We start from the raw sequence: 14,093 nt of genomic DNA, 5'->3' as shown, positions 1-14,093 counted from the left end.
TATGGGCATCCAAACAAGAGAAAAGAGAAAAGAAATCTCATGTCATTTCATTTCTTTTTTCTCCACCTTTTATGTTCCAAACACAACCTTACATTTAGTTGAAAACAAGACTTCAATTTCAGTGTTATTTCTCATTCACATCATCAGCTAAAATAGCCGTTGCTATACATGAAAAGATTACGAGTAATTACGGGGATTACAGACAGCTTACATAATTACAGGATTGACGAAATATTTATAGGATTTATTCTTAGGGGAAGAAATCTTGGAGGAAATCTCAACACATTTGGCTTAGAGTTGATTAAAGATATGGGTCAATCTCCATCATTCAATAATACCTAGTAAGGATTGACATTAAGCTATACATGTAAGCCAACTAGATGTGTTGATTAGTCACATCATAATCATATCCTAAACTCTTAACTCATTACCCATTTTTTTTATACTCTTGCCCCCTGTTTGATATGGCAAGAAATTAAAGCACCCTTTAGATGATAACTTATTCTTATTCCCACCCTCAGTATTGGACTGGTTCCTTCTTAATATTCAAATTATTAAGAAGATAAGATCTGATGCAATCTCATATTTAGATAATCCAATGCAAATGTCATCCTGCAAATATTTTAGCCAAACCCAAAGCTGGGCACAAGGGTATGTTTCTTATTTATCAAGAAAAATATTGGATGTCAGGTCAAGCAAATGCCCTTGGACTAGCTGGGTGTTCTTATAATAAACTACTGCATTATGTTACATTAATTTCAATGACTTCAACGTGTTTTTTGTATCAAATTGTCTTCTTTGAATTGATCTTCAATAAGGAAGATGCTTGTCTTGTTCCCACCAAGTACTAGAATAAGTATCCATGTCTGCGGCTGAGAAGATAGTTCAGTCTAAATTTCAAATGGCAAAAGTTCAACCAAAACCCGTCTTTGCTTCTTCTTCTTCTTCCTACATGACTTCCAGAAGAGAATCGTTCACCATCTGGATGAAGTCTCTTGTATTCCATGGCAGCGGCTGCACAGTCTTTGATTCAAAGGGAGAGATCATCTATCGTATTGATAACTATAATCACAAGCATAACGATAGAGTCTTCCTCATGGATCTTAGAGGTCATGTTCTGTTCACCTTAGTTAGAAAGGTATATATCCCAGTAAGCTCCTCCCAGTTGAATGCCATTTCTATGTAGTTTTTGGTTGCTTTGTCAAAGCAGAAATCTAACTTGCTTATCTGTGAATGCTGCAGAAACTGACCGTGCTGGGAAGCTGGGAAGGCTACAAATCATGTGATAGTTCAACGGGAACTGAGGAGAAGCCGTCCTTTAAAGTCTCACGACCCAGTTGGATTTTCAGAAGAAGCTCACCCTGTAAAGTCACAGTGAGGTGGGATCGGAACCAAAACAGCTGCCATAAGATAAAAAAACTGAAATCTGGATTCGAGATCGTAAACCCACAAGGAGGTCTTATTACAGAAGTGAGTTCTTCGTCCGTTCTCTTTTAATGGTTTTCTTTTCCTCTCTTTTTGGTATCATCATCATCTTTTCTGATAGGAATTCTTTGCTTGGGCAGGTAAAGCAGAAACATTCAAGTTCTGGAGTTGCTCTGGGAGATGATGTCCTCAGCATGGTAGTAGAGCCCGATATAGATCATTCACTCATCATGGCGATCGTCGTTGTCTACAGTCTAATGAATCATAACATGTGAAGCGTCTTCTTCAATTTGCTCACTGAAGCACTTTCTGAAGCAATTCAAGCTCACTGAAGTGCAGTCAGAAGAAAAAGGCCAAAAAGCCAAGAGACGATAGTATTCAGACCTTTCAATTTTGCCTATAAAAAAGCTCGGTAGATGTATCTGTAGATAGAAAATTTTAATATTTGTTTTTTGTGAGCCATCTTAAGCAGATTGGCTTTTCAATTCTTGTAAAAAGATTACTCGTTTCAATCTATTTGTTCCTTTCTTTTTGTAAAACAGAGAAATCGAAAACAATAACAAAAATTCAAAGAATGATTTTTCGATGATGTATTCTTCTCCGTTTAGGAGGCAATTTATAATATATTACATGCTGATTTTAAGATCAATTTAGATGGAATAAAATTACAATCTGTTTCCTACAATCACTTTAATCAATTTATAAACAACTTATTACAGGCTTACAAACACTTTTTTACATCAAATTAAAAATATTAGGATAAGAAACGATTTTAGGATAAAATAAGTTTTAGGTTCTTTAAAATTATTTAATAATTAAATTTAAAATTAGGTATGACTGATTACATGGATTTAGGTTCAATTGTTTTGTTTTATTAAAAATGGATTAAATTTCTAGAATTTAAAATGATTTTTTACTTGGAAAAAACCGAAGCTTGCACGGTTGCAGGATCTAGTAGAGTACTGGAAAAGTAGCCAATGAATTTCCCCGTCGAACGCCACGAAAGGGCGGAAGTGGAATTGGATACGCCATGATCGATATTTGAAACTTCTTCAATATACAAATTTTAAGGAGAAACGATCGGCGTCGATTTGGATTTTGAGCGTAAAGGAAAGGGGAAAGAAAAACGAAGCGCCAAGGAACGAGAAAAAGGGTTCGAAAGGAAAAAAAATCCGTTTCTTTGCTCGAAAAAGCTGACGGGGGCGAATTCGACGGGCATTTCTATCCTCCACCTTGATTTTGACACCCTTTAAATGTGGACCAGATCGGCTTCCTTCATTCTGGATAAACGCCAACAACCACCTCTGGACCATGACCAGAAGAAGCTGACCCCACCCATCAAAATGGCCGACACCCTCCAAAACCCTACCCCTCCCATTAACATCTCCGCCTACTACCAGACCCGAGCGGAGCACCATGCCGTCGTCTCTAGTGACTGGCTCGCCCAGGCGCAGGCTGCCGTCCTCGGGGAGACAACTGAAAACGAGCGGAGTTCCGTTCGAGGAGGCGGAGGGAAGGCGTTTAGCGTGATCGAGGAGTTCAATTACTGGAGGAAGAAGCCCGACCTGGCCGAGGCAGTCGCCGCGATCATGGCGTTGGCGGCCGTGACACGCTGTAGCGAGGCAATGACAATGATGGAGCTCGAGATTGAGCTTAAAAAAGCGTCTGATACCTTGAAGGTAGGAATTCGAGGCTTTCATTCCCCTAAATACCGGTTACCAAATTCGATTTGGGACTGTTTAGTTTACTCTGCGGGGAAATGGTATTCGTTCGATACCGTAGTCTATAACAATTTTCAAATTTTATGTTGAGATTCAGTTGCATTCTTTAATTACGATTTTCTATGTGTGTGTGCCCTTGCTTGCTTGCTTGTCAGGTTCAGTTTTTTCTCCGTATAGGCAACCCGAGCAATTGTTGCAATAAAAAGTTCTTGAGATTGATTTGGCATTGATAAGTATGAGTTTTAAATCTCTCTTTCTGTTTAATGGTGTTGTTGATTTTCTGTTTTTAGGTAAATTTGTTTTATATTGCCATGTTTTGAACGTGATTTGATCTAAAAATGGGGGTTGCCTGTTGTTCTTGTTGTTCTATTTATGTACTTCTTGTTTTGATGTAGTAATGCTTGTCTTGAGGGAGACTTGTCTTGTCTATGGCCTGCATGTCAAGGATTAGAACTTGTGCCAGCAACCTGGTAACAGGTTTCATGATAAAGAAGCGGATAGTATGATTTTCATTTTGAGCAGATATTTTATTATGGAAATATTCTGGAGTTCCACTGTCAAAACGTTTTCCTTCAATCATGAGTCCAGAATCGCTTTCAATCTCTGAATGACAACTAGTTCATGTGAACCTCTCTTCTAAAGGTTTTGTTTTTTTTTTTTTTTTTTTTTTTTTTTTGTAGAAAGAATTCCTTACTTGACTGTTCGGCAGAAAGACAAAACACAATTTTCTGTCTATACTTCAGGCATATTACAGAAAAATTATTACAAATAAATGAAAATTAAATGTTCCTTATAGGTGTTGCAGCAGGCTGACATCCCACTCAATGGAAAGGCAAACTGGTCCTGCCTTAAATAGATCAGGGCAGGACTTGTTTAATGGCCCTGCCATCCCTGGTTATGAAAAAAATCAAAATGAAGGAGAAATTGGGTGTTCAGTAAGCAAGCCGAATTCTGGATCTCTTTTAAGTATATCAAATTTATGGGTCCATTTCCTTGCCATCGCCACAAAATTGACTGCTGTTGTTGATAAGCCCTGCCTTCCTGGTAACAGTAGAGACTCACATGAATAAATGAACCTGTCTCAATCTTGCTCACATTGTTATTGTTGCTTATTCACTAGATTTCTTGTGAATGGATCTGATTTGACTTCTGTAAGAATCTTAAGTTTCTTTAGTTAGATCTGATTGAGACCTGGACCTTTTCTGCACCCTGAACCTAATCAATTTAGGTATTTAAGCTATAAAAGACAAAAGAGAATAATTAGTCTGTGACTCTTGAGTTCTACAAAATCAGGACCTGTTTACGTTCCCACTACCATGGTAGGGCCCACTTTGTGTTCCTAATAGTTGAGTTTCAAACCTAAGCAACAGTATCTGTCAGTTAATTATTTGATTATGCTTTTGCGAAATATTCGTTTGAAAACAGTACCTATGTTTTTTTTTAAAAAATGAAGGTGAAGATATTATTGCAGTAATCCTTCATTTTGAGTGGCTTTGAGTTGTTACTACTGGTGCACAAAAGCCTTGAAAACAGCTGTTGCAGTTATATGATAGAATTTTTGGTTAGGAAAAAATTACAGAACTTTCAGCAGTAAGCACAACTCACTTGGGTGCTTAATAGAGCATTCAATTTACAATACATTACTTTATGCAAGCTTTGTTGGTCTAGGTGGCGCTGAACATGTGGTGAATTGAGTCATTAAACTAATCACATTTGCTATCTCATGTATATGGAAAAAAGGTGTCAAGTGTTGAAATATGATATGCAAATAAGGCTCACCTGAAATCTTACGTGGTTCAGCCATTCTTGACCCAATCCATGCTTACGCAACCTACTTGAGATTTGACTAGCAATCATGGGATTTAACAGAGCACTTAGCACCACCTGTTGGATTTAATGGAACCACTTCACCACATACAATATGAGCAAACTGTTCTTTTACAACACACCCAACTTCAATACAAACAGTCCACTGACCTTTACTACAAGATTCAAAAGAAAAAATTTCAAAGAAAATACAAGCTAATGGAATAAACTAGTGGACTACTAGCTTCATTCCTCCTTGAATGTGGACAAGACTGAAGATATTCAAATTTTAGAGCACTTGTGATTGACTTGAATATGTTTTGGCACAAAGATTTCTCAAGTTTTAGCTCAGTTAGATGACCATCGTTCTTCAGAAATGGGTATTTTTTTTTATAGAGCTAAAAAAGCAACTAGCTGTTTATGGGATGTTAGAGGTTGGTCAACCCAGCCTCGAGTCCTCTCGAGATATCCAAGAAACAGCTTAAAAAGCTTTCCCAAATATGATCAGGTTGACCTGACCACAACCCTAAGCTTTTTGGAATTCCATCCTGTCAATCTAATCCCTATCAAGCTGACTTCATAAATTCCATAAGTTTATTGGAATTTCATCCAGTCAACCTGTTCTATATCAAGTTGGCGTAGTGAATTGCAGAAAGTGTAATTTTGCTCTCATCAAGTCATTTTTTCATTTTAATTCATATTAAATGCCTCTTTTCCTACATGCTCCATAGTATTGTTCATACAGACCCAAAGTAATAAACTAAATTGAGTGCTTAGTGGAATCTCTGACCTTTACACAAAAATTGATTGTTAAGTGGAAATTCAACAACTTTATTCCTTCTTTAGCTCCAAGGATTTCACTCGGCAACTTCAATCTTCAATTTCTTGACTCAAATTCATATTGTGGGCCATTTTCATCTACGCTAGAAGGCATGTGTTTCATAACACAGATACAATTGCTTGTTGCAAACTTTCAAGTAACCCTTTTGCTACCATCAAAATAATGGAGCCCAACATGATTTGAATGTTTGGGGTAACAAACTCTTTGTTAGAAATTGCCATTTTCCAAGTTCAATAATAAGAAAGTTTTGGCAGTTGGTCCATAGCCACCTAATATGACCCCCTTAGATGCACCATCCCCACTTCACTCCCTCCTGCTAGGTGGCAAAAAATTTATTTTGATGGGTCTTATGTTGGTCTTGGTGGTTTCTCAAAAGAGGGGTGAATTGTGATTTTTTTTTAAAGAAGAAATTGAGATTCTAAGTTAAAAATTAAGGTTTTGTGTGCAATAATAAAATATGACAAATAATTAAAGGGCACACACTACAAGGAGACAATGATTTTTTTTTTCCCGATGTTCTCTTAATGGTAGTCACCCCTGAACAAGTCTTGCTCAAAAAAATTCCATTAATAAGCTTTATTAGCTGGAATTTTGTTTTAAATGATACTGAATTTTATTGAATCAAAAGCTCAGAAGAGCATGATTACAAGGGGGCAAGCTTTCCCATACAATGAGAGATTGTTGGGAGTTTCCAAATTTAACCAATTTATTAGGCAAGGAATTGGCTGATCTAGGAATGTGATTCCAAATACAATGAATTTTGGACACAATATCAGCAATACAATCAATAATAGGCTTGGGGGCAGTTCCCAAATAGCCATGACCGGCATCCTGTGAGGACCCGCCGTATAAGCTAGTAAGCTCCAATTGTCACGAAGGGAAATGTCTGACAAGGTGGCAAATTCCTTTCTAGTATACAACGAACTAGAGATTAAGCCCACAACATAGGAAGCCGTACTATCTAGGGTACTGGATTTTGAATTGAATCTTCGATTGTTGCGCTCTAGCCAAAGATACCACGGGATGTGAGCGAGGCATGCTAGGAGGATTAACTTGTCCAATCTTGGCAGGCGAATCCCCATAACCATCTAACAAGTGCTGAAAAGGTCTTTGTGAAGCCTCATTTGAAGGCCAATCTTCTGAAAAATCTTCATCCACACTTGCCAAGAGAACCCACAATGTAGAAGAACATGCTGAATTGTCTCTTCACACGCACCACAAAGAGGACAGGTGCGGTGGAACCTCTTTTGTTAAGGTTATCAGAAATGAGAATCTGCTCTCTGATGGCAGTCCATATAAAGAACTTGATCTTGCTAGGTGCAAAAAGCTTCCAAGCCAGATTTGCCTTATGCTTAGGCAGGCTGGGATCATGATCTCCGGTGTGAGCATAAGTGGAGGCAACTGTAAAAAGACCATTGATGCTGGGCTTCCATGTCAGTTTATCAGTCGCATGCTCTCTGATAGTAATGTTGCTAAGCCTGGAGAGGAGAGAGCAAAAATTTGTGGCCTCCTCATTGTTTAGCCTCTGGCGGAATGAAAGACTCCACGACTGGTCACAACAAGAATCTGCCACTGAGTAGGAAAGGTCTCTAGCTACCCTAGATAGCCCCGAGAAGTTCTCCAAGAAGGAGCAGGGGTCGCACCACTCGTCCATCTAGAAGAGGAGGGTCCTCCCATTTCTAGTGTAAAAAGATGTCGTAGCTCTGAAGGCGGGGAGAAGCTTGTAAACTGATTTCCAAATCGGGGATAGGTGTCGAGTGACGCCACCTTTTCTCTACTAGTGCCCGAAAAACTGAAGATAATACCTGACCATATCTCTCCATAGGCTATTATGTTTGACATTGAAGGTTCATATTCATTTGAGCATTAGGGCTTTGTTTATCTCCTTCGTAGGCCGAATATCTAAACCACCCTTATTATGAGGCAAGCAAATCTCCTTCCAGCTAACCAAATGGTATTTGAAGGTGGTCTCCAATCCTCTCCAGAGAAAGCGCTTACGAATGACATCAATCTTAGAGCAAACTGAAGCCGGACATTGAATGAATGATAAGAGGTAATTTGGTAGCCGCACCAAGCATGACTTGAGGAGAGTGAGGAGGGTGAGTCGCCCCGCTGTGGATAGAAGTTTGCCTCTCCAAGTGTCTAGTCTTTTCTCGAATTTCTCAATAAGAGGAGACCTTAGCACCCCCGAGGGCCGAGAGTCGAAAAGAGGGAGACCTAGATATGTAGCTGGCATGTTCTCTAATGCGCATCCCAGGTAGTCTGCCATATCACGAAGCACAGAGACATCAATGTGATAGCCGAGGAGAGTGGTTTTCTTCCAGTTAATATTCTGCCCAGAAGCCAACTCAAATAAACCCAAAATTGTACGCAAATTTTTTATTTGATCCATGGTGCCAACCTCAAAACAAATGGTGTCATATGCAAACTGGAGTATCGGAATATCGAAGACCGTGCAATCAGTCATGGGGAGAAGCCATCCCAAATCTTTGGCCGAGTAAATCAAGGAAGAGAGGTATTCTGCCACCACATTGAAGAGCAAGGGGGATAAGGGGTCTCCCTGTCTGATTCCCTTGGAACCCTTAAAATAGCCTCAAACAATTCTGTTGAGAAAAACAGAATAACTAGCTGAGGAAATACAACTTTGGATTCAGAAACAACACTTTTCACCAAATCCCATCTTTCTCAGGAGAGTGTCCGGAAGCTTCTAATTAACTCTATCGAAAGTTTTCTCAAAATCTAATTTGAGAACAAATCTTGGGAGCTTTAACGCCTTTAAGTGGTAGATGAGCTCGTGACACGCCTTAGCCGAATCCAAAATGTTCCTTCCCTTGAGGGAGGCACTTTGACCTTGATGAATAGCAATCGGTAGGACCGCACAGAGGCAATTGGCAAGTAGGCGAGCTATCACCTTGTAAGTACTGGTGGTGAGACTAATAGGCCGGAAATCTGAGGAGAGCTCTACCCTCTCTTTTTGTGGATAAGGACAATGAAGGAAGCTCCGATGCTCTTGTACCCAATGCCTTGATGATAGAAGGAATGAACCATGCGGGTAATGTCTTCACTGATGAGGTGCCAATAGCTACAGTAAAATTCCCCATTAAAACCATCCTGGCCCGAAGCTCGATCCAAAGGGAAACCCAAGGCAGCTTTTTCAATTTCACGGTTGGAGAAGGGAAGCTCAATGAGGCTGGCTGCCACCGATGGAATAACCTGAATATTGACCCTCTGAAAGAAAGGGCACACAGTCTGGCATTCAGATTAAAGATCTACAAAAAAATTCACCAACGAGTCAGAGATAAGGGATCGTTTTGATGTGGTCTCACCATTGACATTGAGCGAAGTGATGTGATTAGCTCTTCTCCGGGCTGAAGCAACAACATGGAAGAACTTGGTGTTTGCATCCCCTTCAAAGAGCCACTTAAAGCGATCATGTTGTTTCCAGTGCACGAGATCTCTATGGGCAAATGTTTGCAATTGCCCTTGGAGGAAATATCTCTGAGCCGCTTTAGATGAAGAGAGACCTCTAGACTCCTCCTTTGAGTCTAAGGAAGCAATCTGGGCAAGCGTGGAGACTCTCTCCACCGAGGTGGAGGCCTTTCTCGCTGAGGCCCAGGAGCGCAGTAGAGGCTTCAGCAGCTTAATCTTGATCGGGAGGGACTAGCCGCTTGGGCCAGCAACGACTAGCCGCTCGATCAGATACAACTCGGTTGAGAACTTTGCCAGTATCATTGCTGTAGAGTTGGAGCCAATCATTATTGGCTAAGATCCAATCAAACTTAGATAGGACGGAGAACTGTCTTCCATTAGACCAAGTGAAGGCCTTCCCATATAGAGTGATCTCATCCAGGTCCCAACAACCAATAAAGTTCGTGAATAGCCTCATGGAGGTAGTGATTCTCCTAGAAGGCGGGGACTTCTCGTGGCAGAAGCAAGTAATGTTGAAGTCGCCTGCTAGCATCAGGGGTATAGGCCATTTCTAACAAACCATGTGGAGGTCATCCCAGAAGAGGCGTCTCTCATTGTGCTTGGTTGGCCCTTATTACCTGGAATTTTATAATCAAAAGAGAATCCTGCTCTCTTAAGGCCAAGTGTATTGCCCAATTATACTAGACAAACCTCTCTCAAGAGATTGTACAACTAGATTCTGGCTCTAGTAAGCACTTTCCTTCTAGATTGAGGTTCTAGAATACGACTTACAAAATAAATAAAAATACACAAGTAAAAAAGGAAAACTTACACTTTTTTATAAGAAAGATAGTCTTCTCCTAGAGAGTTCAAAATTTTCAATCCTTTGAGCATAAGAGATAATGAAGAAGGGCTTGAGATAGCTAGTAATGTTGAGTGATTTGAAAGAATGATGTGATTTTCCAAGATAAATAGCTCTTTTTCTCTCAAAATGGGTTCGTATGAAAATTTCAATTGAAAAGATGTTCGAAGTGCTTTGAATTGTCAATACATGCTCACTTTCTACTCAACAACTAGTTTGATTTGAGGGCCAATTTATAATTTTTGAGCCAAACTAGCTATTTTTTGCCTGTTCACAAAAAGCTACAAAAAGTGTTGATCGATCACTGGAAAGGTATGATTGATCAGCCATGTATAACGACTATATTCTTTGTATTTCCTAAGCCCATTGATCAATTATGGTATCAATCAACGAGTTTTCAACCTTTCAAAAAACACGTTGATCGATCAACCAATTTCGATTGATCGATCATGCTTTATAGAAATGGCTATGCAAAATTCTGTATTGTCAATCATTGCGATAGAGGATGATCGATCATGCTTTCTAGCCTCTTCCTAGTAGCATTTTAGAGGATCGATCATGCTTGAGTTAGTGATTGATTGAGCTTTTATAATTTTTGTTAGTATGGTCGACCAAGCTCATGTAGATTGATCTATCATGCAATATGCAATGTGTTATTTTGGCATTCGATCATGATATAGGCTATTCTAAGGGATTTACCAATTGTAAAATATGTATATGCATCGGTTAAAACATAATTTTGAAATATTTCATGCCCTAAAGCTCTATAACATAATTTTGCTCAAGAATTTGAGTTGAGTTGACTATCTACATACATAGCTAGAGTTCTTGAAATTTTCTATTTGATTTTGACTCGAGGTCTTCAAGTCTTCAAGCTTCATCTTTGTGTAAATTCTTCTCCACAGCAACAATCTTCAATGCATTTTTTGTTTTTGGTCTTGACTGAGCAACTTGATCGATCATTCTTTTGTCTTTAGCTTTTGTCATAGGCCTTATAACATTTGTATTGGAAAACATGTGTTTAAAATACACTTATAACACCATTAATAACACACTTTCGAGCTACCACTTTTGTTATTATTAAAATAATGGTGACCAACATGATTTTACCATGGTTCTAACATTTTCAATTGCCAATCCAAGTCTGACTAGAGCAGGAGGGGCCACTAGAGATGGTAATGGTGGTATACTAGTAGTATCCTCTGGTCTAGCTGGTACTTGTGACTCTAATGGAGCTGAAATAAAGGCACTTTCTTACAGGATCAGGCTGTTTGATTGGAATTGCTCTAGTCCTCTAATTATAGAAGGAGACTCAGCTAATATGATTGGTTGGATGAGGAAGGGTCCTCTTCCTCTATGGAGATTCGGCCATCCATTTGATGAAGTCTATGACATTTACCTCTACTTGACAAATCATTTGGAAGTATGTGCCTAAATCAGCTAACTCCCTCTCTGATTAGTTAGCTAAGTAGGGGGTCACTATTCAGTTCCTTGTATTTCGGAGCTCCTTGTCTTTTAATTTCAGGGGTTTCCCCTTGTATCTTGTTATTGTATAATTGTACTCTAGCTTGTATTTTAGCTTTTCTAGCGATAAAAGCTCTCGTCGTTTTCAAAGAGAGAGAGAGAGAGAAAGAGAGATCAGTGTCAAGCATGTCCGAATTTCTCCTTGGTTATGAATTCTTTGTTGGTTAATGAATTATTCAGTGATTCCCCAATCAATTCTTCCATGTTTTTTCCCTTTTGTGTGGTTTATTAGCTCTTCAGTGGTTTCTTCATGAAAATTTCCAGCTACTTTTCTGCAAGTTTACTGGGCAATCTTTAGGCAGAAGCTGTGGTCTATTCTTGCCTTTTAATAATTTTCTTGATGGTTGAATTCAAATTTTCTATTTTTTTAGTCATGGGACACAACCTCTATCTCTTTGTCAGCCGGCTGTGACTTGTTTATGCGCTATGTAACCAGAACTTCAGCTCTGGAATACGAGAACTTCTCTGCTGCAAAGTCCCGTTTGATAGAAAGGGGAGAGAAGTTTGGTGAGATATCACTCAAGGTACTTTTTGGTCTTCTATGTGGTTATTTAGTTACTTTTCAGTCTCTGAGTATTCCTAATGTTTGCTAGTGTAAACTTCATATCTAATTGGATCATTGAAAATTTTGTTTCCAGGCACGCAGGACCATAGCGATGCTTAGTCAGGATTTTATCTTTGATGGATGTACTATTTTGGTTCATGGCTACTCAAGAGTTGTATTGGAAGTACTGAAGACAGCAGCCGTGAGCGGGAAGAACTTCAAAGTATGTTGCACAGGTGGGCCTCTGGTTCCTTTTTTTTTGGTATATGGTACATAGTAATACATTGCTCTTTTTTGACTAATTTCTTTGGGAGCATTGCTGTTGCTAAGGGTGCTCACTTTCTTTAATTTGTTGTTGGAACCTAGAGGGAAGACCTGACAGAACAGGCTTGCGATTCTCCAAGGAAATGGCAACTCTAGCTTTGCCTGTTAAGCTTCTCATTGACTCTGCAGTGGCTTATACAATGGATGAGATTGACATGGTCTTTGTTGGAGCAGATGGAGTGGTTGAGAGCGGAGGTATAATCAACATGATGGGAACATACCAAATTGCGTTGGTGGCCCACAGCATGAACAAACCTGTCTATGTAGCTGCAGAAAGTTACAAGGTATGGCAAATTCAAATGCATGTGCATGTGTACTATAGGGGGGTTGCATTTTGAAAGTACAGTGAAAAGTAAAAGTAAAAGTAAATTACTTTTTTGTGTTAGTATGCTCAATGAAAAGTATAGAGAGGGGGAGGGAGCACGGCGAGAGGGTGCAAAGGAGAGACCCACTAGTGAAAGTGAAATCATAGGGTCAGGAGAAAGATTTCAGTTTCACTCGTTTCTCTTAAGAACAAGTTAAAAGTGAAATACCTAGGTAACTCACTTTCACCTGCCCATGAAAATGCACTCTAACGCGTTTTGCCTGGTGAAACTGAATCTTCACTTTCACAGCAGACTAACAGGCCCTATATCTATCACTATTATCTTATCATCCAAAAATTTGTCATACTCAATAACATTTTGGATGTGTTGGTTATGGTAAAAAAAATTGTCCAGAGAATGAAGATCCAGTGAAACAGAAGAAAAGATTAAGTGATTTTGGGGTCCAGTGCCCACAGAGATATGCCACCTGAATAAAAACATTTAGTAGGCCCTGTTGTTATGAGTTTTAGTGGTTCAAATTGCAAAATACTAACATGATCTGTTGTGTGTTTTGGTAAATTTGCAGTTTGCTCGTCTATATCCTTTAGATCAGAAGGACCTGGCCCCAGCTTTACGCCCTATTGATTTTGGGGTCCCTATTCCTTCCAAGGTTGAAGTTGAAAAATCTGCTAGGGATTACACCCCACCTCAGTATCTTACCCTCCTTTTTACCGATCTCGGTGTTCTAACCCCATCTGTAGTCAGTGATGAGCTTATTCAACTATACCTATAGCTTGAAGTCAATTAATTTTAATTTTTGTAGGCTATATGCAGCCCCGATTTCGGTGTTCTAACCCCATCTGTAGTCAGTGATGAGCTTATCTTTTTTGTAATAATAATCTGTTAAAGTTTCAGCTTTCAAGTCAGTGATAAGTGATAATCAGACATGAACAAGTAAGCAGAATAAACGGTTCAGAATTGTTTGCTTCTGCAATTGTGGGTTTTTACAGGTTATTGGTTGACTGTGAAAACTAAAAATCACCCACCTCCATTGACAAGATAAATGACAAAAAAGGAATTCCTTCCTTTTCTTGAGGTTTTTTTTTTCTGTAAACTTGTTTGGCAACAGAGATCGATTAATTCGTTCCAGAGATTGAGACACGAAACAGGGACCATTCGGCGAACCTCTTCAATTATCTCCCAGTTCTTGAACGTCACCTTTTACCGGAAGAATGGAGTTAAGAGCTATGCCCGGAAGCGGTCCCTCATTCTCGAATAAAGCAGAGCACAAGGAGCTCTGCCTATGACCTATATATTTGTCGCCGTCGTTGCC

The 14,093-nt window shown here is 39.3% G+C and overlaps 2 protein-coding genes across 3 annotated transcripts; both read left to right on the top strand.

Annotated features, from left to right (window-relative positions):
- Positions 1-901: 901 nt before the first annotated feature.
- Positions 902-1,700, top strand: LOC137959007 (protein LURP-one-related 11-like). The gene is made up of 3 exons (XM_068806261.1): positions 902-1,138; positions 1,243-1,470; positions 1,566-1,700. The coding sequence occupies exons 1-3, from the start codon at positions 902-904 to the stop codon at positions 1,698-1,700; spliced, it is 600 nt and encodes a 199-aa protein (XP_068662362.1).
- A 726-nt stretch (positions 1,701-2,426) lies between these two features.
- Positions 2,427-13,754, top strand: LOC137959006 (uncharacterized). 2 transcript variants are annotated; one of them, XM_068806260.1, is made up of 5 exons: positions 2,427-3,104; positions 11,959-12,111; positions 12,226-12,367; positions 12,630-12,739; positions 13,347-13,754. In XM_068806260.1, exons 1-5 carry the CDS (start codon positions 2,679-2,681, stop codon positions 13,551-13,553), a joined length of 1,038 nt encoding a protein of 345 aa, XP_068662361.1. In that variant the 5' UTR covers positions 2,427-2,678; the 3' UTR covers positions 13,554-13,754. The 2 variants fall into 2 exon arrangements, with proteins under 2 accessions (XP_068662361.1, XP_068662360.1); XM_068806259.1 differs by having other exon boundaries at positions 12,498-12,739.
- Positions 13,755-14,093: the final 339 nt, after the last annotated feature.

Source organism: Aristolochia californica, unplaced genomic scaffold (assembly GCF_029961685.1).
Source record: "Aristolochia californica isolate CCGP_79_NKW_82.1479 unplaced genomic scaffold, dmAriCali1.0.hap1 SCAF_3, whole genome shotgun sequence".
NCBI lineage: Eukaryota > Viridiplantae > Streptophyta > Magnoliopsida > Piperales > Aristolochiaceae > Aristolochia > Aristolochia californica.
Note: the sequence above shows the minus strand (reverse complement) of the source record. Positions and strands in the feature narration are given on the sequence as shown.

What these genes read in the sequence shown, in the direction of transcription:
- LOC137959007 (XM_068806261.1), top strand. Translation starts at nt 902, where the DNA reads ATGGCAAAAGTTCAACCAAAACCCGTCTTTGCTTCTTCTTCTTCTTCC. An exon ending in TGTTCACCTTAGTTAGAAAG is followed by an intron (nt 1,139 to 1,242) that starts GTATATATCCCA and finishes TGAATGCTGCAG; the next exon opens with AAACTGACCGTGCTGGGAAG. An exon ending in AAGGAGGTCTTATTACAGAA is followed by an intron (nt 1,471 to 1,565) that starts GTGAGTTCTTCG and finishes TTGCTTGGGCAG; the next exon opens with GTAAAGCAGAAACATTCAAG.
- LOC137959006 (XM_068806259.1), top strand. Translation starts at nt 2,679, where the DNA reads ATGTGGACCAGATCGGCTTCCTTCATTCTGGATAAACGCCAACAACCA. An exon ending in TTGGTGAGATATCACTCAAG is followed by an intron (nt 12,112 to 12,225) that starts GTACTTTTTGGT and finishes TTTTGTTTCCAG; the next exon opens with GCACGCAGGACCATAGCGAT. An exon ending in CTTCAAAGTATGTTGCACAG is followed by an intron (nt 12,368 to 12,497) that starts GTGGGCCTCTGG and finishes GTTGGAACCTAG; the next exon opens with AGGGAAGACCTGACAGAACA.